The sequence below is a fragment of the Merops nubicus genome, unplaced genomic scaffold (assembly GCF_000691845.1).
Source record: "Merops nubicus isolate BGI_N331 unplaced genomic scaffold, ASM69184v1 scaffold5691, whole genome shotgun sequence".
Lineage (NCBI taxonomy): Eukaryota > Metazoa > Chordata > Aves > Coraciiformes > Meropidae > Merops > Merops nubicus.
Genome location: NW_008588878.1, coordinates 9,552 through 37,091, shown reverse-complemented (window position 1 = coordinate 37,091; position 27,540 = coordinate 9,552). Strand labels below are relative to the sequence as shown.

Here is a 27,540-nt window from a genome sequence, read left to right as displayed (position 1 = left end):
ACTTACAATATAAAAATACAGGTGTTTTAAATGGACTAAAATCTGCTATAAAACAATAAACATTAAACTCTAGTGTATTACTAATTGAGCTATTTCATAGCGCATCTCAAACCTGCATGCGAGAGTACCAAAAAGTGAACTTAAACAAAACAATGAAATAAACTCAATAAATAGAAGTTGAACAAATTTAACAACAACAACAAAAGAATAAAAACCTGTGGTATGGTGGATGGGATGACAGTGGTCTCAGCAGGGACTGGTGGGACAGGGATCACAGGGACAATGGGAGAAGAGGAAGGAACAGCTTCTGTGGGCTAAAAATCACCAACAAAACATCACAAATAATGAAAACTAGGAAAATATATTAAAACAAGCAAGATTAAAAATTAACAGCTAAAAAAAAAATCTGAAATAGCATAAGGATTTGGAAACTATAACCACAAGTGACAACAACCAACCACCTTTAGCCAGGCTGTAGATAGCACTACACCCCTGGCAACGGCTGAGGTCAAAGAACCCCAAGCAGGAAGACACATCCAGTTTGCTTCTTCACACTGAGGTACTCACCTGGCAGTACAGAGTTATGAGACTTTGGGGTCAGACAGAAAACCTGCTCATGTCAATGGACAGATTTAGATTTTTTGTGGAATAGTTCCACAACAGAAGACCTTCACTAATATACAACAGTGTGCAAAAACAGGGAAGCTGGCTAATGTTGGTATCACTGAATAAAGTTAATATTATTATCTTTTAGTCAAATGGGTGGAAGATTCTTAAAGAAATTCCATCTACCTCTCAAAGATTTTCACACAGGTTTACCATGCACCTTCAGACCAGTAGAATTTTGGTCTTAGGAATTTTCATTAAAATAACAACCAGGAAAGCTACTCACAATTAAGCTGCAAGTGAACAAGAGCAATTTGAGCAAAACATTGACTCAAATCATTTTGAGATGTTAACATACTGGTTGTCAACACGGTGCCAGCAACATAAACTACTGGCCATATCATCAAAATTACAAGCTAAACAACAGATCAAAGTTCTTGCAACTTAGTTGTTCCAAGACATTTTTTGTGATCTTTAAATATAATGACAAAAGAAATTACTAAATCCCAAAAATGAACCAAAACCCCAGAATATTACAGTGTTAAACATATTTTTAAAGTCTGAGATATTTCAAAATACAAAGCAACATACACCAACAGCATACACCAAATTAAACAGTGAAAGTAAATGTTAAGCCTGAAACAGCACAAGAAGAGAAACACTTATTAAATGAGCATATGGTATTTCTACAGGATTTTTCCAGCTCAAAGTCAATCTACCCAAAATAAACAGCTGGTGAAAAACATTACACTATTATTTGATATCTTGAAAGATTATTACTAATGCAATTTAAACATCCTTACATCTGTGGATAACAGCACAATATTTGAAGATTTTTAAAAAAGAAGGGTAGGAGAACATCTAAATTGGTCTAGAAAAATGCTAATATATATTTTGCAAAGGATGCAGGAAATACTCAGTGCAACAAACTTCCAGTTACTGGAAAAACAACACAACCTTTAGAGGACAGATCTAATTAATCAGCTTGAGCAATCACTCAGCCATACACATGCAAAAATTAAGTGACCCCTCCAAGTCTACTTTGTTCCAAAGTAAGCAGCTTTGCGTGCATGTACTTAGTAAAAACCCTGTTACACTAAATTTCACGTATACACCTATTGCAAATTGAAATACAACACAACATTAAGACTGAAAAGCTAAGCATTAGCAGTGCAGGAAAATTCCAGCTTTACAGCAACAACTCCTGCAATAAAAGAAGGTTCAAAACAAACTGAAGCTGTTCTTAGATGCTGCCCCTACACTTCCCTGCCCTTTGACTCTGCAAAATAACCAACCATGTTGCACTTGATTTCTGTATGGCCCAAACAATCTGCACCCCTCTCTTTGCACCAAATGGCAGCTTGGATTTTCCTGCTTCCTGCCTTTTCTCAAATGCTATCTCCCACATCTCTCCACACTTCTCATTTAAAATACTAAGGATAAAAATTGGAACTATTCTTGAAGCATTTGGAAAACTGACATTGTTCAAGGTCCTTTAATTCCTTCAGGTTCCAGTCTCTTAAGTTGGCACTGTCACTGGATTTTCCCTTCGTGCTGTTGGTTTAGTATCCACTGACTATTAAGAGCCCCTCCCTGCTTCTCCAAGTGTCCTGACAATGTTCCTGTTAAGTCTCCTTCACCACCATGTTGGTGAGGAAAGAGGTGACAACAATGGAAACCACTTTCAAAAGACGTGCAAATCTAAATGAAGGTAAGGCTGCCTCCACTTGGACATTTCACGGAGTGCAGTGATCTGCTGCAGGCACTGTGGCTACCACAAGAAAGGACAATGCAAGAAATGAAATACTTTTAATCATAAGAGAAAGAAGATCTGGAACTTCCTTATAACAGAATAATCTTAATTTTATTTTAGTATGGCACATAATCAGTCTGAAAATTATTATATGGTGCAGGTATCTGTGAGAGCAGCTGAACAAGATCTAATAGCCCAGAGTACCACTTTCAATACACTGCTTCCCAGGAATTTTCAAGAAGTGTTCTGAAAAACAAAAGCTTATCCTCAAAATAACTTTAAATAAAGATGTCAGCATTGCATGATCCTGGTTTAAATGGACACAAACTAATCTACATGACAAAGAAAGCAGTGGGGCAATTCAAAACCTTGGTTTGAATATATATCCAATACAGCACACAATTATGATGAACTATTATATATAGGAATGCAGGATGTGAGTAATAACACACTGAGACTGTCATCCTAAACAAACATGTTAACCTCTACAACAAAAATCTATTCTGTTACAACATGTAATTTTTTTTAATGTAACGATGGACTTACATATGTATATTAACATAGACTTAATATTTATATTAAAATAATAATTTCAGTGGTATGTTTTTAAAAGCTAAGATAACGCTTTTAAGTGATCAACTAAAATGAGTGCCTCTGATCTAGCACTAAATTGAGATGTGCAAAGGAAGATCACATCCATCTGCTCACGTTTAAGCAACACGCAGTAACTCCTTCTACGAGGAGATAACAACTAACCTGAAATTAGATCAGAGCACCATAACATCACGTCCTGAAGCAGATCAACTCAGACAGCACATACCATAATACTGCTCTTTACAAAGTACTAAGAAGACAGATAACTGAGAACAAGAATCAAACAAACCAGACATTCTTCACTTCCAAGAAATTACTGTAAAAAAACCCACACTGTACACAGGGCAACTATCTTGATGGGAAAACACCAAGCAGAAGTATTTCTTTGCCAGGCCAAGTTCAATCAGTACTACTTTGATTTCTAGTGATAAAATGCAAAAGAAAATCAAGTAACAAAGCCTCGAGAAAGAGCAAGGACAAAACTACTGAAAGAAAAAAGCATGAGTTTCTAGAGTTTGCACCCAAGATGCCCACCTATAAATACCTAGGCAATACCTACCTTTCCTAAGGAACAATTAGAACACGAGCCGTCAGACACCCAGCCACTGGCAGCTTTTACTTTGGCGGTGCTTTTTGTAGGACTCTTTTTTACACTGTCACGTAGGTTTGTAAATTTCCCTCTGTGTTTGGAAGCCACGGGCAGTGTGGATGAGCTGAAGGAGGTGCGGATGTCCAGCCCCTGCTGCTGATGCCAGGAAGGCTGCTTGGGCTGCATGTGAAGGTTTTGTCGCAACTCCATCCTTGGGCTCCTTGGTACACCAGTAAGCCTGAGCGTCCCCACTTCACCATCGCTTGTAGCACCACAGTGTTTGTAGTCGTGACAGTGAGTGGTCATGAAACTAGCCACACAAACAGTCCTTTTTGCAAAACAATGGAGGGAAAATAGTGCTTCTTCAGAGAGTTAACTTGAGAAAGTTAAAAATGTGATTGTTTTGTAGATTCTAGTGATAGGAAGACTCACTGTATGCTGTTTTAGTCAGTACTGCATGTTGTGTACTCTCTCAGCCTATTTAAAGAGCACCATTGAACCACCACACAACAGTCAATTTGCTGGGCATAAATAATCAATGCAATGCACAAATTATTGAATAGGTGGCAAAAGTCATCTGTCTGTTTATTGGAAAGAAGCTATGAAAGGTTATAGTTATTTCCTTTCTCCCATAAGCACCTACTATCCATGAACTTGGTTGTGCTTTACCACCTCAAAACTTCACAAAGGTTAGTATCTATAAAAGCGTAAAATATACCAATTCCTCTACTTTCCTGAACACTATATGCAGGTTTAAAACTCATTAATTTTAAAAACCTCATGAAAAAATTTATGAATTGTGAATGAGGAGATACATTGTACAAGATTTCAGAATTAAAATTCCAAAGAAAATGAATTTGTTCAGACCATAATGATAACAAGAATTACTTCGTGTTCATAATTTTAAGAGTTTCATCTCCATGGAATACAGCAGCACTATGAGACCACAAGAAGCATGGCCAGCAGATCAAGGGAGGTGATTCTACCCTTCTGCTCCACCAACATGAGACCCCACCTGGAGTACTGTGTCCAGCTTTGGAGCCCCCAGCACAAGAAAGACAAGGACCTGCTGAAGCAGGTCCAGAGGAAGGCCACAAAGATGATCAGAGAGATCATCTGGAACACTTCCCCTGTGAGGGCAGGCTGAGAGAGTTGGAGTTGTCTCCCCAGAGCCTTCTCTTCTCTGGGCTGAACCTTACTGCAGCCTGCCAGTATCTGAACAGAGCCTACAAGAAAGCTGGGGAGGGACTTCTTACAAGAGCTTGTAGTGACAGGACGAGAGGTAATGAGTTCAAGCTGGAAGAGGGGAGATTTAGATTAGAAATTAGGAAGAAGTTCTTCACTATCATGGTGGTGAAACACTGTAATAGGTTGTCCAGGGAAGCTGTGGATGCTCCCTCACTGCAGGTGTTCAGGACCAGTATGGATGGGGCTTTGAGCAACCTGGTCTAGTGGGAGGTGTCCCTGCCTGTGGCAGGTGGGATGGAACTAGATCATCTTTAACATCCTTTCCAACCCAAACCACTCTATGAATGTTTAAATTAAAAGATTAAAAAAAAAAAAAAAAGATATTTAAATGAACTTGAGATCTTATTTTATTCATCCAGGTTTTAATGCCAAAGATTCATTATATCACATTTTTAACCCAATTTTCAAAACCAAAAAAAGCTCCAAAACAACTCCCACCCTTGTCCCTCCAAACAGGCACACAATGAAGAGCTAATTTTAGTCATGCTGCTGAATATTTAACTTCACCCAGCAATTTTAAATTAATCATTAAAAAAAGGAGCAAAAGTTAATTTCCCAGTGTTTATGCAAAAATTGGCAGCTAAATAGAGACACCTATATGCCTTGCCTCACAGAAGGAAGAACCAGGCTCAGCTCAAGTGACCATGCAGTCTTCGACAGCGGACACAAGACCAACATTTGCAGAGCTCTGGGCCAGACACAGCACACACCATCTGCTTCTTGCCCCATGGGTCTGCTCTAGGAATATGCAATTTCTAGGAATCTGAATATCTGGCACTGGGTATGAGAAGAGTGAAGGACACCAGGCCATAGGAAACAAAGCTTGACTACATTAGGTGTACTGTGTTAGGCTAAAATGGAGAGATTTCATCAGTTCATAGCATTAAAACACGGTTATTCTCCCTCTCACTGTACGCTTCCCCACAACAAATAACGAATGCTTAAAATGAGCCAACAGAATTTTTATACAGAGAATAAAAAACTAAAAATACACAAATTTAAATACAAACATTTCCCATTACTTATAACATGGATATTAAAGAGACAAATAGGAACTGACAGATGCTCCTCCAATCACCAAGAGCTGCCATGTCTCATCTCCTACCCAGAATGGATGTAATCAAGAGCTGTGTAACGTATCATTAATGCAACATTCATAAATCCAGAGACTGAAAGGTTTCTGGGCAGTGCCAGGAAGCTGGAAATGCGTTGATCACACGAGTATTTGCAGACTTGCACATGTGTATGGTAGGTATGTCTTCTGCCTTTGAAATATCAGGGAGCTGGAAGACTGTGTCCCACTAATACGTATGGGCATATGCACCTAGGTGGTTCTGTTCTGGACAGACCAAGAACCTCTACATTTTGATACCAAAGTGCAAAGGTAGAGGGGAAGACAAAGCATGTTGTGAGCGCGCACATAGGCAAACGGTGCAAAACCAACACACCACAACTAACTTTTTCTCCTTTGAGAAATTTCCACAGATGCATTAATACTGAGCAACTCTTAGGCACATTGCCCAGCCTGTGGGGATTCCCTGGATGGAGGTTATCTCTTGTGTCAAAGCCCCTGTATCAGTACCCTCTTTGGCCAAAGCGTGCCAAATAGCTGCTTTTGCACACTATGAACCTTTATTTTTTTTTTCCTAGGCTGCATTCATACCACCCATTTTACTTGCATATCAGTACTCTACCCAGCATGACATTGTCTAATTACTGAAACGTAGAAAGAAAGAAGCAGATCTGGTTATAAGGCTTTTCTCTTGTGTACATAATAAATTCCCAAATAGGTGATGTTCCAGATGCAAAAGGAACGTCTTATTCCTGGAGGCACCAACTTTCTCGAAAGCACACAGACCAAGTAGCCTCTTGACTAAAAAGAAAATCAGCTTTGAAGCACACTAATTGAGAAAGTGAAGTCAAGAGAAGGAGATATGGGAAACCATATTCTTGGAAAACCAGGTGCCTGCCTTTCTATATTCTCCTCCAAACACGAAAGGGGAAAACATAAGGCAAAAGACTTGACCAAGCAATTAGAATCTCTCCAGTGTGCTTTCAGACACGCTAGCTTCAGTGGCAAAAGAATGAAGATGATGTAGCAGATAACTGGCAACAGCATAAGGTTTTTTTTCTGGAAGTCCTCATGCCTTTGGTCCCCGAGACTGTATCATTAAGATATCAGTAATTCAAAAAAAAACCAAAAACTTGAAAGCACTTGTAGTTCCAAGAGCAACTATTCAGTTGTTCCACTCACCAAAATACAGCCAAGGAACAGGCAGAATATCTAACTTGTCCAGGGCCGCACCGCGTGCCAGGGCAACCTCCAGCAAACAAGCTTAAACCACGCCGAAGTTTAGTGTTACGCAAGTATGGGAAGTGAATATAGCATTTTGGTCAAAAATACATGGGAAGAAGAGGAAAGGAATATATAATCAAAGAGCAGTAAGGCTCATCTAGAACAATCATGTTGTAAACAGAATGAAAACAGACAACAGAAAAATAAAGCAAGGAAAAAAGAAAGAAGAGAAGGCAACAACATGAAAAGATATTTGAGAGACCTGGGAATCATTCTGCCCCATTACATTCACACGTGTGAGATAAGGCAGAGCTTGCCTCCCAGTTGCACTGGCAGGGAAAAGCAGAAAAAAAACCCACAACATTTCTGGTGAATCAGTGGGACATGCATAATTCACAGCAAGAAAAAGCAGTTATGGAATTAAAGCTGCAGAAGTTTGGCAGCTCATCTTTTGACTGCAGAAAGCCTGAATCCGCAAGTGTTGTCTGCAGGCTGTATTAATTACTAGGATGAACTGCTCTGCTCTAATATCACGCACTAAGTGATTTTTCATAACCAGAGGGGGGTCAGGATCAGATTGTGCTTTCGTATTACATACCAATTTGGAACAATTTGTTGCTAACTCAAAGCTGAATCATCAATATTTCATTCTTTTAAATTACTACATTGAATGTGCACTGTACGCTTCTTTGCAGCAATCTGTTAAAGTGCCAGTAATCTTTTACAAGTAGTATTTCTTCAAGAACCATTTTCTTCCCATATTCTATGACACCCATGCAATAGCTGGACCACAATAAAACCCATGGAAAGGGAAAACAGTACTAATATTTGCCCAGTAATGTCTACTACAAAGGTCTTTTTTAAAGGTTCAATAACTAACTTTCATTACTTCAAAAAGTAATTCTAATAGCTCTGAGAATCTGAAATAAAATATCTTTCCAAGAAACAATTTTGATTCAACACCCAGTGACACGGCTGACTATAAAATGCATATTTTCTTTCTAGAGATATATCATTTAAGACTAGGCAGAGTAGTTTTGGATCTTTCCTCTGAACTACATCCTAGAATACCACAGGACATTTCACTAGCAGAGCCCACTACGTTAGGGACTTCGCATCAGTCTTCCTCAAAATCACAACAGTCAAACCTCATCTAAACATACCTCCAGGGATTTCGAGGCTCTCTGGTGGGGTCCAGCAGCGGCTAAGAATAAAGCAGCGCTGCCAGCAATCCTCATTCATACTCCATGTCACCCATGCTGCCCAGAGCACCCAAACCCGAGCCCACAGCCAGCAGTAACAGCAACGGACCGTCTCAGCCTCAGCCCTCCCTCAGCCAGTGCTGGCACCCTGGGGCCTGCGCAGGCCCTTCGTATCCCAAAATCAGTGACTTCAGATGTTAAGCAATACATTTAAGACATGCATATTTTTCTGGGGTGTATTTCTTCATGGCTTTAAACAACATGCAACATCAAGTTCATTTGGAAATAAAAGATACCACAAGTATACCTACTGCCAACATTTCACAGAAATCAAATAAAAAATTACCAAGTTTCACAAGTGCTAAAAAAGTGTACAACTATCCGAACATCAGCAAGCATTGAAGTACTGACCTGGAATGCCAAACAATGTTCATACATTAAAACAGCACATAAAGCAATCTGAATTTTGAGAACTGCAAAGACACAGGAGCCCACTCTACTCAGGCATGAGTACTGTCCACTGCTGATAAGCTAATCTAGAGGGTTAAACATGCTGAATACAAAGGATGGGAAGCAGAACCACCACAAAAATAGAATACATTAATACAAGTATAATTCAAGATCTTCCCTCTCAACATGCTTGTTATTTCTTTCATGTGAGAAAGGTTCTCTCAACAGACCACAACCTTCCCTTAAAAATGCACCTCTCACCCAATGAATGCAAACTCATGTGGACACCTTGCTCAGCATCTTAGTACAACTCTCTAGTTTTGATATAGACACCATATCTGTTTCATATACAGTGGCTAAAACCCAAATTATTTAATATATACACACTTTTTCAGCTTTCTAACCACTCATCCTTACAAATGCTGGCACAAATTTTTATCACATGTACAGATGCTGTTCAGATTGTTCAGATTCTCCTACCCACGCCAGCATACTCCATAAATCCATTCACTGTTGAAAAACATTATCTCAAACAAAACTTTAAAAGAGACTGGCTAGGGTAAATTATAAGGTTAATTCCGACGGCCTCAACCCGTGTATGGTTATAGTTCTGCCTATTATTCTGCACTAATATAAGGATGAAGAACTACCGGCCTCAGATTTGTGTTTCTGACCCTCCTACCCCTTCAAGGACTCTCCTTCTTCCTTGCCATGATGGAACAAAAACTGATCCCCGCAGCCTCCCAGGGATGAAGGAATAAAAATACCCAGGTCTCCACCCAGATGCTATCCATGTCTCTCCAAGGGGAGTTTGGTCAGGAAGTACAGAAAGAGGCTGAGCCTGAAGCCTGTCAGGGTATGGCTACAGGAAGACGGGTAGGTTAGTACACAATGGTTTTGCTGAGAGATTTTGAGGACAGGCAAGCTGTCTTGGAGCTGTAGCATCAGTTCAGGTGAGTACTGGAACAAAATTATGAAAAATTTTCTGGATCCTGAAAAGTTTTACCCACCCAGCCTTTGCAGATGTAAAGGATTAATCTAAATGCCTCTAAATTTACTTTAGATCTCGTTTTTTCAGAGTAAAGCATGGCTCTTGAAAATGTGAGCACCCTATTTTAAAAACACACAGCTAGCATGCTAGGTATGTCTAAACTGTAGGGGTTATCTGGTTGCTTGGGTTATTTGGTTCATTGGGGTGGTTTTTTTTTTGGTTTGTGGTTTTGTTGGGTGTGGGGATTTTTTTTTTTGTTGTTTGGTTGGTTTTTTTGTTTTTTATAACTCAGTCAACAAATTGATTGTCTAACCTAGTTTCCTCCCCAAACCCCACAGCATTTTACAATGAACTCAAATGAACTTAAAATTCTAAACTTAAAGCATGAATAAATAGCTTTGAAGGGGAAAAACAGCGACAGCAGAATATCAGTAAAATCACAGATGGTGACAATGACCTGAACAAATTTAAAGGCAAATACAGAATTTACTGTCAACTCTTTGTTACAATCTTCATCCACAAAAATAACCCAGGAAGGAACAATTTGCAACATGATTACCCAAGCAGAAGTAAAGCAGCAACTGCAGTGACAGAAAGACTCTTACTTGCTGAGGCCTAGTAAGCAATTTTTTAGTGCAGAAAATTTCCAAAACCAAACAAAACAAACATTTCTATAACCATAAACTATACTTTAGGATAAGACAAACTGTCCAGCAGTTTGTGGGATGAAGTTCTACTCTGTAGCAGAGGTAGAGCTTTGTGTATGAGATAAATGGACACCCACAAAGCAGAAACGGGGAACCTAGGACTACAAAACTATCTCCAGTGCTGGAGACAGATACATCCTGCAGGAGATAGAGACAGTGTCCAGTGGTTGGCTGATGAGTAAAACTTTCAGGTGCTAAGAATGTCATTCAAATATTAACAAAAATCTCAAAGGAACAATTTCAGGAACCAACCTCTCCTCTATGTCAGGATCCTTACCGACATGCCTTAACACCACAGACAATGTTTCATACAAAGTAGACTACCACTGTCCACTTGTTATGTTTGGTAGTCAGACAAGATTTACTTAGCTCAAACTAATTCATCTTGCCAAATCTCTCAGGGACTAAAGTGGTTGAATCTTCAGATCCAAATGCAAAATATACACAGAGTTAATACTGGTTTTAATAAAGGTAATGTGTGACTTCTTTTATTCAAATACTAAATGAATTGCGAGGCTCAACATTTAAGTTAAGTGCTACTGAGAATTAATTTAATGCATTTAATTTGCAGCTTAAAGCAAGGCCTAGAAAGCTACATTTAGATAACATCAGCCTTAAGAACACTAGCTTTCATTATAATGCTAACATGCCCACAAAGAAGCCCAAGCAGGGTTTCAGCATCAGAAAAAGACCAGGCAAAGAAAAATGTGTTGTAAGACTTTATTATAGAAAAATAATGGCAGGTCTAGAGTGTCAATATTTTAGCTTTTGAAATTCACAGTAAAAAGGATGCACTGTGGTAGGAAACTGAGATGTGATAGACTCTGTTCACTCATGTGAATACTATTACATCAAAATACAACAATAAAGGCTGGCTACAATTTACATGCTTTAAGAGCTATGACACTTCTTGTAAGCCCTTGTAACAATTGAGGAATCATTCCTCAATTATTGAGGCAAAAATGCTTATTTTATTCTTTAGAATTCATTCAAATAGCAAAGATGTCCTATATCTATCTAGTTCTGATACTATGAACGGACCTTTCTCAATACTCAAAATGCATCAGCCCGCTCTAAAAACTATCCCACTACTCTTCTCCAAACATTGTTTACAGTTTTGTGGGTTTTTTTTTACTTATTTTGTAGGGCATTTTTAAAAAAATCAAGTAAATCTTTAAGAAATATTATTCATAGAATATGAAGATTATGCATGTGTACCTCATCTTATCTGAAGTACAATCTGGTTTTTGTTTAGGATAATAAAATTTGGGCTCACTTATAACACCCCAGTGTCCTCAAAGAACTTAAGGGTACACTGTTAAAACAAGGAGTAATGAAGTGATATGACGAAAGATTGTGAAAGATTGTGAATCCAAGCTAAGGCTTTCCATTTTAAAACAAGCATTTATTATTTTACTGACAATTCTATTATTCTGTGAGCAATCTATTACTATCTGTCAAAAAAAAGTCTTCATAAAAATAAATGCATTTGGCCTAAAACACTAAACATGATCAGAAAGTCATTTACCTCCCATTAATGAACAGCAAACAGAAAACCACACAAGAAAAGCCATCTGTAACAACCCATTAGTTAAAATCCATTAGCTTTTTCAGAATGAAAAATGTCAGAAAAGTTTGGAAAATTGATGATTTGATTTACATATGAAGTAGTTTTATACTAAAGCCACTCCTTCCTTCATGTACAAAAGACTTCATACACATAAATGGCACTAGCATTTCAGCACATGTTGAATTCTTCCCAAACACACTATTACTTTCACTACAGCTCTGATAGCAATATAAAACTATTCAGATGCTTTGCCTTTTCATTGCTCAGAGCTAAGGCTATATTTTTTACCATATATATCACTAGCTAGGTTCCTCACCTGATTTTATTCATTCTTAACCCATGGAAATACCGGGATTTTCTCAGACTTGCTTCCATGACAACATGCAGTTACAATACAACCTCAGAATAAGTACCATGATACAATACATCCAGGCTCTAGAATGACTCATAGGAGCCCGGCAACATTTCAGCAAAATAGGCATCTTACATGTTGTGTCAAACACTCATTATCTGCAACAAATTACAATACTATAAAAGTTTCAACAGGTTTAATGTCTAGAACTACTTGAGCAAGCTTTCACTCTACAAGTGAATACAGACTGATTTTTTTTTTTCTTAAAATGATGTTTGCTAAAAATGTCTAAAGATTCTAGCACTGCTCAGTAAAACTTAGGAAAGAAAACAGACTTATGCAACCTTGCAATGGAAAAACAAACATTCATGTATAATTAAGTTTACAGTGGTGACTAAAAACAATGCATTTTAAAAACAAGGCTTACAAAATAATTGAATTCTCCATAGGTAATTTATCTGGATTTCAACTTAACTGCACCACAGAAACACAAATCAGATTAGGTGGGTTTATATCAATGCTGGACAAACACAGCTATGGTGCACCGATACCAAGCTAGCACAGATGCTGCTGTTCAACCTCTCAAGGAGAGCAGGAAACCCAACTTATATTCAGTTATTTTTGTGCCCATTCACTTTTGTATGCTATTCTCTGCAGCTACTTTAGTTAGCCTGAAAATAAAAGTAATTTTAAAAGAAACCAAACAATTAAGTGCCTCTGCCTCACATGATCTTCCTGCCCAGGAACACGACCCTCTGGGAATCCAGTCCCACTTGAAGGGACCTGTTTTAATTAATTGGAAAATCTACAAAACACGCTTCCCCTTTATCTCAAGGCACCATTAATTTTAACAGCCTTTGATGCAAGAACCATTGTTTTCAAAGACTTCTGTAATTGTAACAACCTTCTGGTGACCACATGTTCCCAAGCAGATTTTTATCTACATGCTCCCTGGTTTCAAAGAAGTCTGGAGGATCTGCGAGTCCTTAGTTTCCCTCTACAGAAAAGAGCTTCAAAATACCTGTTCATTCATCTACCTGTTAATTCCTTCTAATAATGAAGAATTTCTCTAAGTTTGTACAATAAGGATATCAGACCTGCTCAGCTATAATCCCAGAGAGTATGACTTAGCTGCTATTAAAAACAGCATCATATTTACCTTTTTTAAAAAAAATTTTGTTCTAGAAATACCCAGGCAGTTTAAACAGATAGTTCAGACACGTTAAACACAAGTTCCTTAAGAAATCCTGCATAAATATCACCTCCTATTGATCACCTGTGCCTCTTAACACACTAATTTAAATTCTCTTGCATTGCTACCTGAATCTTAGTGGGTTTTAATACAGTAAAAGGAGTCAAAGAAACTACTCCGAGCTGGAAGATGGGACAGCCCCTGCTGGTTTTTTGCTCCAAGAATGCTCTAGTTTGGGTATTCCACACGTACCGGGGAATACAGTCTTAGGTCTCTACTATCACCATTCTGATCAGCACTATTTCACAGTCAGGTTGCACACCACCTGATTTACCATCTAGCTACTGAAGTGCTGCTCTGTAATTAGTCTTAATGTGCTCAAATTCTATAAAGTTGTACACAATTTTCCCCCTTGCTGTTAATTGTTTATAAAAGTAACAAAAATGAGAGTGAAAATAAAAATTAAAAGCAGTAGTAAATGGATGTAATAAAAAGAGGTTTTAAAAAATATAAACTGCTTTCCAGCCATTTACAGCTTTCAAATAGCAGTTTAAAGTCATTGTATTAGGTGCTGAATTACAGCTTCTGTGAAGTATTTTGACATTTTCAAGTACAAATTTTGTCATTGTGCTTTATAGATAGGAAATACTAATTTATTACACTGACTTGGCAATTGCATCACATCCCACTAAGCTTTCAGAATGTTTATTATATTAATATCCTTCTTTGAAATTAAGTTTTATATCTAAATCTGTCTAGCTTCAGTTCCCCAACTTGAAATAAAGATGCCTTTTTCTACTAAATAAACAAGCTTGCTAGTTTCCAAAAATCTATCCCTATATATTTATAGTCTATGACTAAATCATCTCCTGACTTTCCTTTGCATGAACTAAACAGAGGTTCTGAAGTTTCTAATTTCAAAGCAGGTCTTCCTGAACACAATCTACAGTTATCATCCCTTTTCTAAACACTTTCAATTTATCAGGTTCCCTTTTCAGGCCAGGATTTCAGACTGGCAACTGTATATGCTACAGGGAGAATCCAGAGTTCCCCCTCTCTCCTCCTCCAAAAGGAAAAGCCAACTCCCCTCTCACCTGCTACATTGCATTACACAGTCAGGTACAGTTACTCATCTAAGAAAAGCAACCAGAATTTTTTTTAGTAAATTAAATTTGCTTTGACATAGAACTGTACACTAGAAGCACAAGCAATCTTTACTCTGTTATGAAAACCAAACCCAGGAGGCATAGAATACACATGGCTCAACTAACTTCTACTGGCATCAGTCTTATAGAAGCAATTTTTAATAAGCAAATAAACACACTGTGAGGCAGCACTGATAGAGAGAATAAAGGACAAGAGGCTAGAAGACTCATCCAAAACATTCCCACAGTATGGCAGTTTCCAGTAAATTACACACAAAACAATGGGAGAAAATTGAAGATTCTATGGTCTAAGAAAAATCCTGTACTACACCTGCACCCTATAAAATCTCTGAAGTCACATTAGAAGACTGGTACATATACCAGTCTCAAATAATGCTAACTTCCACACAGTTTATAAAACAGTGGTAAGTAAAAAAAAACAAAAAACACTCTTAAGCTGACTACGAGGACATGAAAAAAAAAAAGCATTTTTATTTCAAAACTGCTCTGATAAAATTTAAGCTATTATGTCCTGACCCTTTCTTCTTTTCTACGAAAAATATTGGTAAATTGATCTGTTTTCATTTAAATCATTGCTCAGACGTATCATTTCACAAAAGAGACTGCTACAAGAGACTAGAATATGCATTGGAAAGAGTTTAATGCAGCAAAAGGCTGAAAAAAAACAAACGCCAAGATCAGCTTACAACAGAGACAAAAGGAGTCATAAATGTCTATTATCTGTCTGGAGAACACGTCAGCTCAACTACATCCTAATGTGCAGCTAAACACATCCAAAAAATGGCAGAGGGCAAACGCACAACAGAAACAAGCTGGAGAGCAAGCCTGATATATTAGCAAAGTGGGTTACAGGCAGTGAGATGAAATCCAATACTGACAACCAAAGTCACATGGAACAGCAATAAACAGCACAGAGACACCCTGAGGAATACCAAACTGGAAAACAAGTCCAGAAGTGCTTCAGTTGGTGGCAAAGATTTTTTAAAATTATAAAAGAGACACTGAAGGGAATCCTTGCTCTACACTGACTGCAGTTTTCCAGAATACTTTTTGATATTCAGCCTTCTACGTTGTGTCTGCACCAAAAAAAAACAATTCATGGGAGACTTAAGCCTCTCAAAAAGCAAGTGATAGAACTGTACAAGTTTTGAGATCCCTGTCAGCTTTTTAGGGGATAATCCCACTATATGGTCATGATACATGAGAAGACACTAAAGCAAAAAAGCAAAAAAGGAGGATCACAGTCCAGTGAAACAGATGCTGCTGCCTCCTACTCCACCTCCCCAAAGAAAAACGTGGAACCTGTTTTCCTAAACACAAATCAGTGTGAAACAGGTGGCCTCTCCCTACCAGGAGGTCAGAACCAGTCACATTGTCAAGTGGAGGTTAGAACATAGCTTCAGCATCTACTCTAGCAGCAGGTTCCAGCAGGCAACATTTTGTAAAACGTGAAGTACAGAGAACATATGCAGCTCTGGAAGAGAGTCAGGAAGTACTACTGGGCTTGTTGTCTCGGAGTCCAAGCAGTTCCTGGAAGAAACCCAAGCTAGCAGCAAGAGGTGACTGCTTGAAGTGCCCAGTGATGATCCCAAGTAAGCAGAGGTATAGTTTAAAAGACAGTGTAGCTTTCTGAGTATATGAAAGAATAGACAATGTTCTGTTGGTGCATTTTCTGTCATGAGGGACTACCTTCAGGGAGAATATTGACCTAATTAACTTTGACAGGTACAGAAACATCTGTTGCTAATGCTACTTTGGGCAAAATCAGAAAAGGCAGATCCTCAGAAAGCATGTTCAGGATTCAGGGAAAACTTGTGCAGTGCTGGTATTAACAAGAAGCCAGGTCTCAGCACTGAATTTAGCCTCTACACTAGCGTTTCCTGATCTTCTTTGACAGATGGCCCAAGGTTATCAGTCTTTGATGTGAAACAGGAACGCTTCTATCCATTTTGTAAGTAATAAAATGGAGGGACTGAGAGCCCCTTAACACGAAAATGACATCTGGTAGGGTGGTTACATCCTTCTCAAAGTCTACAGAGGTACTTCGTACTATTGTTGTTGCTTTTGTCCCCGAGACATGCACTGCAGTGCCCTTTGAGACTTACACCTGCTAGAATTTCATTACAGTGCTTGGATAGCAAAGCATCTGTTGCAGGAACACTGCCAACTGATCAGAAGGATTTCTCTTCTTTTCTAGCTGGAGAAATCTTTTAAGTGTTTATGAAGATATATATAGAGAGAGAACTATGCAATCTTCACTTGAATCAAATTTGGGAAGCCATATTAGAAAAAGCATTAAAGGAAGTATCTTCTTCAAGGGAGGAAAGCATCCACTGGGACCCATCTGTTACACAGAGCCATTACACGATAAGCAAAGTGTGAACAATGTGGTTACGCTAATGAACAAGGATGAGGTACTTCATTTGAATTGGACATGAGATGCATCACACAAAGAGGTGGACGTTTCCCTGGCATTTGCATCTTTTATGCATCTACTAAACTAATTAAAAAAAAGAACTGTAGTGGAAACGTTTCACAATATGCTTGTGCTTGAAGATGAGCAAAGAGTAGCGCATCAAACAGTTTGAACTCACTCCCAGGGAGAGTAGTGAAAGGTTCATTCTTCACTCAGAACTGTCATCTCCCTGCAACAACAAAAGTGTGTGCATGGCCCAGACCAGGAGGCTAAGTCAGAAAGAGTTCATGACTTGCAAAGGCATCTTTTATAGAGGGAACTACGGACGCACACATCTGGTGTTTTCCAGCAGCTCCAAAATGCACGCTTGCTTCCACGCACTGCAACACTTGGGAGGCTGGCTCAGTGTCAAGGTGTAAGCAACAACACACAGTACCACAGGGGATTCAAAACGGACCAGTAAAGAAAACTGGTCTCAAGAGACAGGAGAATAGTTTATATGAAACAGGAATCACTGTTTATTATGTGAGAATAAAAACCATGCTATGAAACACAGATGAGGATAAGGAAGGAATAGAGAAACACAAATTACCTATCAGGTATAAGTAAGGTTTACTTAACACCAAGTAATTTATGGAGGATAGGAACAACTTCTCTGAAAATTTTAATCATCAAGTTGTTTTGGTTGGAAAAGATCTTTAAGATCATCAAGTTCAACTGTTAACCCAGCACTGCCAGGTCACCACTAAACCATGTCCCTCAGCACTACATCTGCACATCTTTTAAATACCTCCAGGGATGGGGACTCAACCACTGCCCTGGGCAGCCTGTTCCAGGGCTTGACAACCCTTTCAGTGAAAAAGTTCTTCCCAATATCCAATATAAACATCCCCTGTCACATCTTGAGGCCATTTCCTCTTGTCCTGTCGCTTGTCACTTGGGAAAAGAGACTGCTCCCTACCCGGCTACAGTCTCCTTTCAGGTAGTTGTAGAGAGCAGTAAGGTCTTCCCTCAGCCTCCGTTTCTCCAGGCCAAACATCACCAGTTCTCTCAGCTGCTCCTCAAAAGATTTGTGCTCTAGACCCTTCATCAGCTTCACTGCCCTTTGGACATGCTCCAGAACCTCAATACCCTCCTTGTAGTGAGGTGCCACAAACTGAACATGGTGTCTGAAGTGTGGCCTCACCAGTGCCAAGTACAGGGGGACGAGCACTTCCCTGCTCCTGCTGGCCACACTATTTCTGATGCAAGCCAGGGTGCCACTGGCCTTCTTGACCACCTGGGCACACTGCTGGCTTAGTAAGTAGCTGTTATTCCACGAAGACAAACTCAAATACCTTCTGTGTTTTGGACTACAAGGGAAAGCACTGGCGCCAAAAGAGCTTCCAGAAAAGAGAACCAAATTCTTCTCAAAAGAGACTGTCTAGGTAGTGTGCACATAAAAATTACAATTTATCTTGTTTAATAAGACAACAATTCATGTTCCTGAGCTACTATAAATCCCAGAAAGGTTGTGGGAAGGAAGCTTAACAGGATTGACCTGGATATAAACTAAAAGTCACTTAAATTGCACAGCACATGATATGTCAGCTCTCAAACAGGGATGCAGTTCATTCTAAAAGACAAAGTCATGCTTTCTAGAAACATCTCAGACATTTCTGTTGCATTAGTTTCTTCAAACTAAAAGAAACATCCTGCATACCCTTAATTGTAATTGAGTGTTCTTGATGTTATGGACCAAAATAGAAGAACAGGAAGAAGGTGGAAGAAGACTCAGTGGTTCTGCCAGACAGTCATTTTTTTAATAATTGTATTAACTGAAACATATACAGCAGCTTTGGCAGCAAAACAGAAATGCTATACCACAGGAGCCATACTAAGGCTCTTTAGTAAGCTGACAGCTGATGAAAGACAGACTGGCATGTATTTGACTTTCAAAAAACTTTGTCAATCCATACAAGACTCAACTGAGAGGGCAACTATGACAACACAAAATAAATTAGCTAAGTTATATAAGAGACCTAAAGAGTCCTACCTCTTCCACATGCTTCCATGCACTTGCCTTCATATGGTAAGACCCTGTTAGTCCACCTGAGTTATTAGTTGGAGTTGAAGACAATGGATGAAGAGGGGATCTCCTAGTGCCTGCTTTACCTGAAGGTTCAGTCTTGGGCACAATCTAGACAGAAAGCCCCTGCCACAGCAGTAGTACTGCAAAAGCAAAACATTCTGCATCGCCTTCTCCCTTGCTTACCAGATTCCTGACTCATTTTGGAAAAAGTTATTTTCTCGAGATACAATGGAACAGAAATATGAAGCAATTCTCTTACCAAGTCTGAGTGAGACAGAACAGCTGTGTGAGAACAGGCCAGAGAAAATAGAACCTAAAATCCCTCTGGCAGCAAGCAGTGTCTGCAGGTAGTCAGAGCACCACTTCAGTTCTTACCACCGCGGCCGTGCTGCAGGCGACTGAAGTCAGAGTGGCCGTGCCACCAGCACAGTCCCACCGGGGACTGGGAGGGGCAGCAGCACACCCCAGTACTGCACGGGACACTGGCTGGCTTCACAGGAGGAGAGACAACTGGCTACGGCCAGGAACCAGCATGATGCTAACACAACCTACATGACATGACATGAATCATGATATATTTTCCTAAGATTTATTGATTTTAATATGCTATTGAAATTGCATGTCTCTTTAAAATGTCAAGCAAATTTCACAGTCTTGAGAAGCTTCCTTCTCTACCGTACACAGGTGGGAAGTGTTTACAAAATGAACCAAAGGTTCCAGAGACAGTCCCTTGCTGGAGTTTAAACTGTCAAGAATTTCCTATTTCTTACTCTATTTATGCACATATTACTCTATATATGCATATATCTATGCACATATTAAAGCATTCCTCTTACAGAATAAACTCCTATGTTTTTTATCCCTGCTATCATGCCCTCTTACAAAATGCAAAAGTGGCAGAACTAAAATTTGGAAAATAAGTTCATACTGCTACAAATGTGTGATATTACGTAGCCAAAAATTGAGACTAAGAAGGAAACTTGGTCCAGTAAAACTCATGTTTCCATTTCAGAAGGTGCATTGTTATAGTTCAAGTCATCCAAAGCAATTATTATTTAAAGCTGCTTTCCCATGTGTTCATCACATAAGCAGCAACAATTTCCAGGTGAACATACGCTCAAATTTTGAACTCAGGCAAAAGATTAAAAAAAAAAAAAAAATCTATCTATCACAACCATTATTCTACATACTCTCATAACATTCCCTACAGTTACTCCTGTAATTCCTTTTGTCTTTATGGTATCACCTCTTTAATTTAAAAAAAACAAAAATTATTGAATGAAATAAATCCTGCAAGTACAAAGCTTCACATTATGCAATGTCTGGCATAATCAAGTCCCAGTTTCACATGTAAACTTGAGGGGATGCTGAAAAAGTCACACATCCACTCCAATTTAATATTGTTCATAAAACATACCACCCACTGAGACACATCCTTTTCAACTTCTGTTTAATTAAACCTCCATATACTACATCAAGACTATTTTATCTTATTTTAGCATATGAAAAATACAAATTTTAAGCATATGACTTAGTGTTATGACCTGTATGTCTAAAAACATATAAATACTTAAATATACCAAAATTATAAGAAGTATGGTAAATGGTTTTTGATATTGATGATAAATCATCTTTTGCCATTCCTGAACTGTAAAAGTACAATAAAAAAGGGATTAGGGTAGAGAATTGGGGTTTTTTTAATCATTATCTTTTAAATGCACCTTACAACACCTCAATGTTGTTGTCTGATTACTTATAACATTTCATACATGCTAGAACTATGTTCATAATATTTCAGTGAATTTGAAAGCAATATTCTAGGAGTAATGACATACAGCAAAACTTTTATCAAGATCTCAAAAGGAAGAGATACAAAGGTAAATTATTTGGCTCAAACAACTCACAGAAGCAATATGTAAAGCTCTGAAATTTAAGTTTTCGTAAAGGTTAGGTGGAGTTAGGAGAGGTTTTCTGCCTCCCTCTCCTAAAATGTCTCCTACAAAACAGAAGCATAAATTAGCACAGCATATTCAAAGAGCTAAATCTTCCAGTATCAAATGCCAGAAGCATAATATCCTAAGTCACATGCTAAGAATAGCCCAAATACATTGCTGTTAGAACCTGTTCAATGCCATGTGAGATTCAGACAAATCATAGTTTATCAACTTCTAGCAAAATAAGGGCCAATTACTGACTGTTAAAATATATTCTGAGACACGACAGCTGTATTCTCTGTCAGTAACAGGTGTTCCTCAGAGCTCCAGAAAGGCTTTGGTGAGGGAAGAACTGGATACAGTTATCTTTGCTGATACAAGATGAATTATCTCTTGTTAGGACAGCACTTCAGATCACCCAGTATTTTGCATTTGCACAACCATTTATCTACTAAACTCATGGCTTAGTTATTCACCCTTGTGACAGCATCAATTTGTTGTATGTTTTTATCCCCATCTTCCATTTTATGCCACAGAGTTGGCTTTTATTAAAGAAATTAATAAACTTGCTGACAAAAATTGAAAGACCAGCTTCTAAGCAAATTCCCTAATTCTTCCAATTGAGTAACTAACTCCTCATCTCAGTGACTGCAGAAGGAAGAAACAATAAAGGCCTCAAAGGCCTAAGCATGTTAAATCAGCTTCCTCAGAGTCAGAGTGGAGGCTGGTGTGGTCAGTAGGGCAGGAAGGCAGTGCAACCTCTGCAGCAGGTCACCACTGCAAATGGCACAGGTATTAGCCCAGGGGGAAGTCCTGCTGCTCTGCAGACAGGCTTCTATGTCTGATCACTGAACTCCTCGTTCCTACAGCAACGAAAAGTTTACAAATTCCTATAACCACCTCAAGTTCTGTGCAAAGCACCCTGGAGACCTTGGCTAGGGCAGGACACAAGCAGGGAGTCAGAATGACCACCTCACTGACTTTGTTCACACCATCTTGATTCTACTGCTGCCTTCTTCCTATGAGACAGGTAACCTGAGTCTTCTAACAACACTAAAAAAGGGCAATACTAGTAAGTAAAGCACCTTTAGTACTTAAAAATGTATTGGTAGTCTTCAGGGCCATGGTTTTTTTACAGTAGCCTTTCAATCCCCATGAGTCCTCCATGCTACAATGCATTCATGTACTCATGCATTTTTTGGGGCATAAACCTAGCAATAACTAAAGCCAAAAACAGTGCTACCATATCCATCACCAACTTGTATCCTAAGGAGCAAGAAAGAAAACCCTCTACTCAAGTAATAACTCAAAATCCTAAGTCCCTTCAGCAAGTTCTTTTACCACTTTGTCAGGGGAAGACGACCTGTCACAAGTCCCACAGGAGGACAGGGTCATGCAGCCCAATCTCCAGCAGTCATTTCACTGGTAACGGAGGGAACTAAGCAAGTATCACCATTCCATGTCATCCCATCAGGAAGCCAAGCAAACGCAGAGACAGCTGAAAATGGATGCTGTATAGCAGATTCACAGGGGAAGCAGAAGACCAGTACTGTAAAAACCATTGGTTTGATTTTGTATGTGTTAAAAACCATGATGTTGCAACAATAGAACTATTTAAAGCTCATCATCAGAAGCAGAATTTCAACAGACATAGTTAGAGGAGAGGTATACCACATATAATTATTTATCTGGACTCCTCAAGTGTTATTGTATTTACGTGATGGGAATGTATCTTAAATAAAGAAAAGTTATCAAGAATTTTCAGAATACTACATCACAGAACAAAAACTGAAGACAGCTGAAAAACAAAATCATACCATGAAGAGCCATCTCCAGCTGTCTTTTCCCATCCCTGAGGCTAGAATAACTGCAGTGTGTGGATAAGGTACAAGGACAGTACAGCACCCTTCCAGAGAAAGATGATTCAACAAGCTCTTAATTTTCAGTGCATTACTTCTGAATACGCTCATTAAGGTTTTTTTACAATAATTTCAAAATATTTTAGGGGGTTTTTCCCCTCCTCATTCTGGCCATGAACATGCAGTTCTTTTTAACAGAACTACCAAGACTTAAAATAAAAAAACAAAAAACAACTACTACACCTGGCATGCTTTCACAGAAATAGGCTATCTTTTTCATAGCAGAAAAAGAGAACTAACATTGGGATATTCACAGAATCACAGCTTTGCTTTGAAGGGATCCCAGGACCTTCAGCTGGTCCAACCCACCCTCAAAGCAGAGATTATTCAGTATTTTATTAGCAAATTTCTAGTCCTGACTAGCCAGTCCAACTGCTGTTCAAGCATTTAAAAAATAAGAGCAACAAAGTATTCAAAAGGTTAAGAGTGTATATTTTTGCTTCAAAAAAACCAAACCACTACTCAAAAGCTTTTATGTCGACCTAATGCATCACTTATGGTTGTATAATGACCCCATTACAGAAACTACCGGATCCCTCTTCAACACTCATGTACCTTTGCAACCAGAAAGTGAAAATCCCCCTTCTATATATTATTCACTCTAAATTCACAAGCAAAAAACAGGAAGTAATAAGCAGACCTCAGAGCAAGTGCCAGTCTATCACCTTCGAAAAAATTACCAACAGATACAAATTATCTTTAATAATATTGGTGCCTGAGGGCAAATAATTCTTCTTTTTAATTTTTTTTTACTCATTGAGATTAAATGACATCTTGACTAAAGCTGAATTTAGCTTGACAGTAAGCAAAACAAATCTCATCTCACATTAAGTAATGCTGACATCTCAGCATGATCTTTCTTTCTCACATTATCCAAAAAGATATTCATTTGCTCATGCAAGTAAGTTTAAACTTCTTTCAATAAAAACCATAAGAACTCACCCCAAATCCACACACAAAATTTGGCTTGCCTTCTCTCACCTGACTTTCAATGAGGATTAATAAAAATACCACTTACAGCAGATTGACAGTGAAGTTGCAAAATGTCATGTTTTTCTTACAGCCTGCACTATAAAACGTATAGTCGGTATGCAAGGAAGACATTCCTTAATCTTACTTGCAGATTATTAGCAGCCAAAAACACCCCAGAAAACTGATACAGACTGCAATTTGTTGTGCTACATATAATTAAGATTTCAAATTCTTTAATCCATTAAAAACAACTCCTTAACTATGAAATATGTTATCTTTATTAGACTTCATCTCACTACAGCTATGGAGCTGGTATTTCTTAACTACGTTATTCCCCTCCAGAGCTAGGCAGTAGAATGTAAACTACATTTTTTAGTATTTCACTAAAATCTCTCATTTAAACTTGTTCGAGGTTCATCACTTGCAAAATAACTGAAATAAAGATCAGATCTCATTTAGTGTTTCCATTTTTGTGGTTTAATGCTAAGAACTATCCAGAGCTCTGTAAAATATGAAAATGAAAGCAGACTGAAAAGACCACTCATAAATCAGAGATTATATGAAAGCATGCATCTATAAATCATTGCTATTTCTCACTAGCAAGTAACCAGAAAAACATGCAGACACAATTTCAACAAGTGGCGTATTACCTGGGTGGAGCTGGCAGCAACAGAAATGCAGTCAATGAAACCGTGTCTCCGAGTGAAAAATGCAACTATCTGCTGCCAACGGGAAGGCTCGCTCCGTAACTCATCTGTTGAGCCTTTCTTTGCCCACTGCTTGTGCTTCGGGCCTACAGAGCTGTGGCCTGAGCTAGTGTTGCCTCGACTGGCGCGAGAATAGAGGAGTGTGTTATTTCCGAAAATGTAATTCATCTCTGCAGCTCTGCAGGTGGTTGCCAGGCAGTCTTACTTCCCTACCAGCTGCTGAGTGGTGAATGAGCAGGGGGGAAAAAAAAAAAAAAAATGCAGATAGAATTACAGCAGCATCGCTTACAAACCAGGAAAACAAAATTCTTGATAGCCGATGCTATTTTCCTTCCACCCCTACATCTCTTCTCTACCTGTAATTACAGTGGTAAGCACGATCTTGAGCAATTTTTTTAAATAAGCAAGCAAATGTTTTTCTTATTTTTCCTTCGCAGAACCCACAGGATCGAAAGCTTGTTTTCTCTTCTTAGCTGACAACAGATATTTAAGAGAAACCGGGTAGCAGATACAGTACAATGTTACAATCCACAGCTATGAGGATGGCGGTGGATGATAAAAGCTACGGGGTGGAGAAAGCACAGATCAAAAATAACCAAGTTTCAATCACTGCCTGCAGTAAGATCCAATAGCATCTTTTCACTTCCTTGCTTGCATAAATTATAAACCTGAACTGAAGAAAATCAGGAGCATGCAGAGTAGCTGCATTTCCTCACTGATTCTGCCTTCCTGAAAACGTTCCACAGAGCAAGTCCTTAGCACCACGTTCAGAAAAATTATTCAAGAAAGAACTGCTCACTGCTTCCTCCTCCTTTTTCCTCCTTCCTTAGTGCATAAAACTACCACTGAGGGAAGAAAACACAGCACCACAAAACAGGTATTTTGTGTTGCATATCAATGGATGTCTAGGGGGGTTGTTTTGCTGCCTTTTTTTTTTTAATCAGCAAAGAGGCAAAGAGATTAGAGATATTAAGATTAAACTCTAAGAGCCAAGAATCTCTTGTTCTTATTCTATGACTAATGTGTTATGATCATAACATCAATTTCCACAATTCTGTGGCTACTCTCAGCACAACAATAAAGATATATGTGATCCAACATCACTTTTCAGAAGTAAAAGAATTGGAAAAAAACAAAAATTCTACACTAATAAATTTTCACTGACATTACTTTGATTTCCAGTTCAAGTCACAAGAGTATTAGTGTTATAGATGTGAATTTTCTCTGCTCTCTTCACAGCAAAAACAGAACTCACAGATTTATTGTATAAAATATTATGTGGAATTCAAGTTACCTTACAGAACTCATCATCACATTTTTATACCCAACTATTTTTAAAAAAAATCCTCCAGCTCACATAAAAGCTTACTTAGGAAATCAGTTAAGTGTCAAGGCTTTCAGTACAAGCTTGCCTCCAGAAATCCACCATAGTTATCAAAACTGGTTGTGGTATTCTTCTATACAAAATGCTCTAACAGTCATAATCATAACACCAGGGTAAACATTTTCAAAAAGAATAAAACTCCATATGATGAGCAAAGGCAGAAAAGGCCCTTACAACACTGCCACACCATCACAATTCTACAAATCCAGTGATTCATGATAAGCATTTTAATGGGGATTACTGAATTCCCCCATATATTTTTACTGACACAATATACTCTTCTGCTTAACAAATTCTTACTGCCAGCTATCCTGTTCTCTACAACAAATTCTTCCTGACAGCATACATTACAAGCAGAAATAATAAGTACATTAATTTAAAACTGTGGTAATAAGATCAATGTACCATTTGCATCTAGTTACCAGTACAGCTCAATAGCATATCACATACAAACATTCTGAGTACATCTTTCAGATAGACTTTAACAATATTCATAAAATACAACAGCTTATCAGTGTAAATCGTATGAAACTCCGTCTGACTTATGCAGCGTCCTCAAAGCTGTGTTCAAAAAATAGATAATGGACTTAAAGAAATGTCTGAGACACAGCAGCTGCAATGATCCTTTTAAATGGACAAGCTTTTAATAACGTGAATTCTTTCATGGGAAGACTGCAGCCCTACCTGAGCCCTAGACTGAAAGCAAATATCTAGTCTGAAAAACCTCTGTGAATTTATTACTGCAGAAATTTCTTAATCCCTGGCTATGACTGGAGGTGTTTGGAACAAACCATGAATTACATGCTTTGAATTCTGAGTCTTTTTGTAAGGAACCAAAGTGAAAATATTTTTAACATTGTTCTTCATATGACCTTGAATGTTGGCACTGGTGTAGTGTTTTTAGAAGATCTGAGTGCACAACAGTGTTACTGTAACTCTCAAAAAACAGCATTAAGAATTCTTCAATTAAGCTTTACATATATACACATATATTTCTCCATAGGCTCCAAATTGAGAGTTGCATTGGATAGTAGTATTTACAGTTCTAAAAGGAAACACCACGATACACGGAAAAGTAACGTACCAATTTTTTCTTTTTTTTTTTTTTGCTGTTATGTCACTCTGTCTAAACTTGATACAGGTTGGCTGTGTTTTAAGGCAGTTTCTTTCAAGGATGATTCCCACCCAGCCAACCATCAGCTGTGGCATCACTGAAAGAGTTTAGAAATCACCATTTCAGGAAAGGTTCATATGGGAGGGAAAAAAAGAGTCCTGAAAGTGAGGCTATGATGATTTAATTTCAACGGAGACAGAAATCCAGAAAAGTACTTCAAGAAGAGGTTATGCAATCACACTGGTGATACAAGACAGCAATCTGTCACCTACACTCCATATGGATGTTAATGATATTGAGCAAGATT

General features: G+C 38.4%; 1 protein-coding gene across 1 annotated transcript in view; it reads right to left on the bottom strand.

Annotated features, from left to right (window-relative positions):
* The window catches only part of DLG1 (discs, large homolog 1 (Drosophila)), a gene marked incomplete at its 3' end in the record, with an annotated part of 47,172 nt that extends 22,269 nt beyond the window's left edge, over window positions 1–24,903 (bottom strand). The window contains exons 1-2 of the mRNA XM_008949381.1: window positions 24,679–24,903; window positions 216–314 (exon numbers count right to left, since the gene is read on the bottom strand). Coding sequence (XP_008947629.1) covers window positions 216–314; window positions 24,679–24,903 — 324 coding nt within the window. The remainder of the gene's footprint in view (window positions 1–215; window positions 315–24,678) is intronic.
* Between the last annotated feature and the right edge of the window lie 2,637 nt (window positions 24,904–27,540).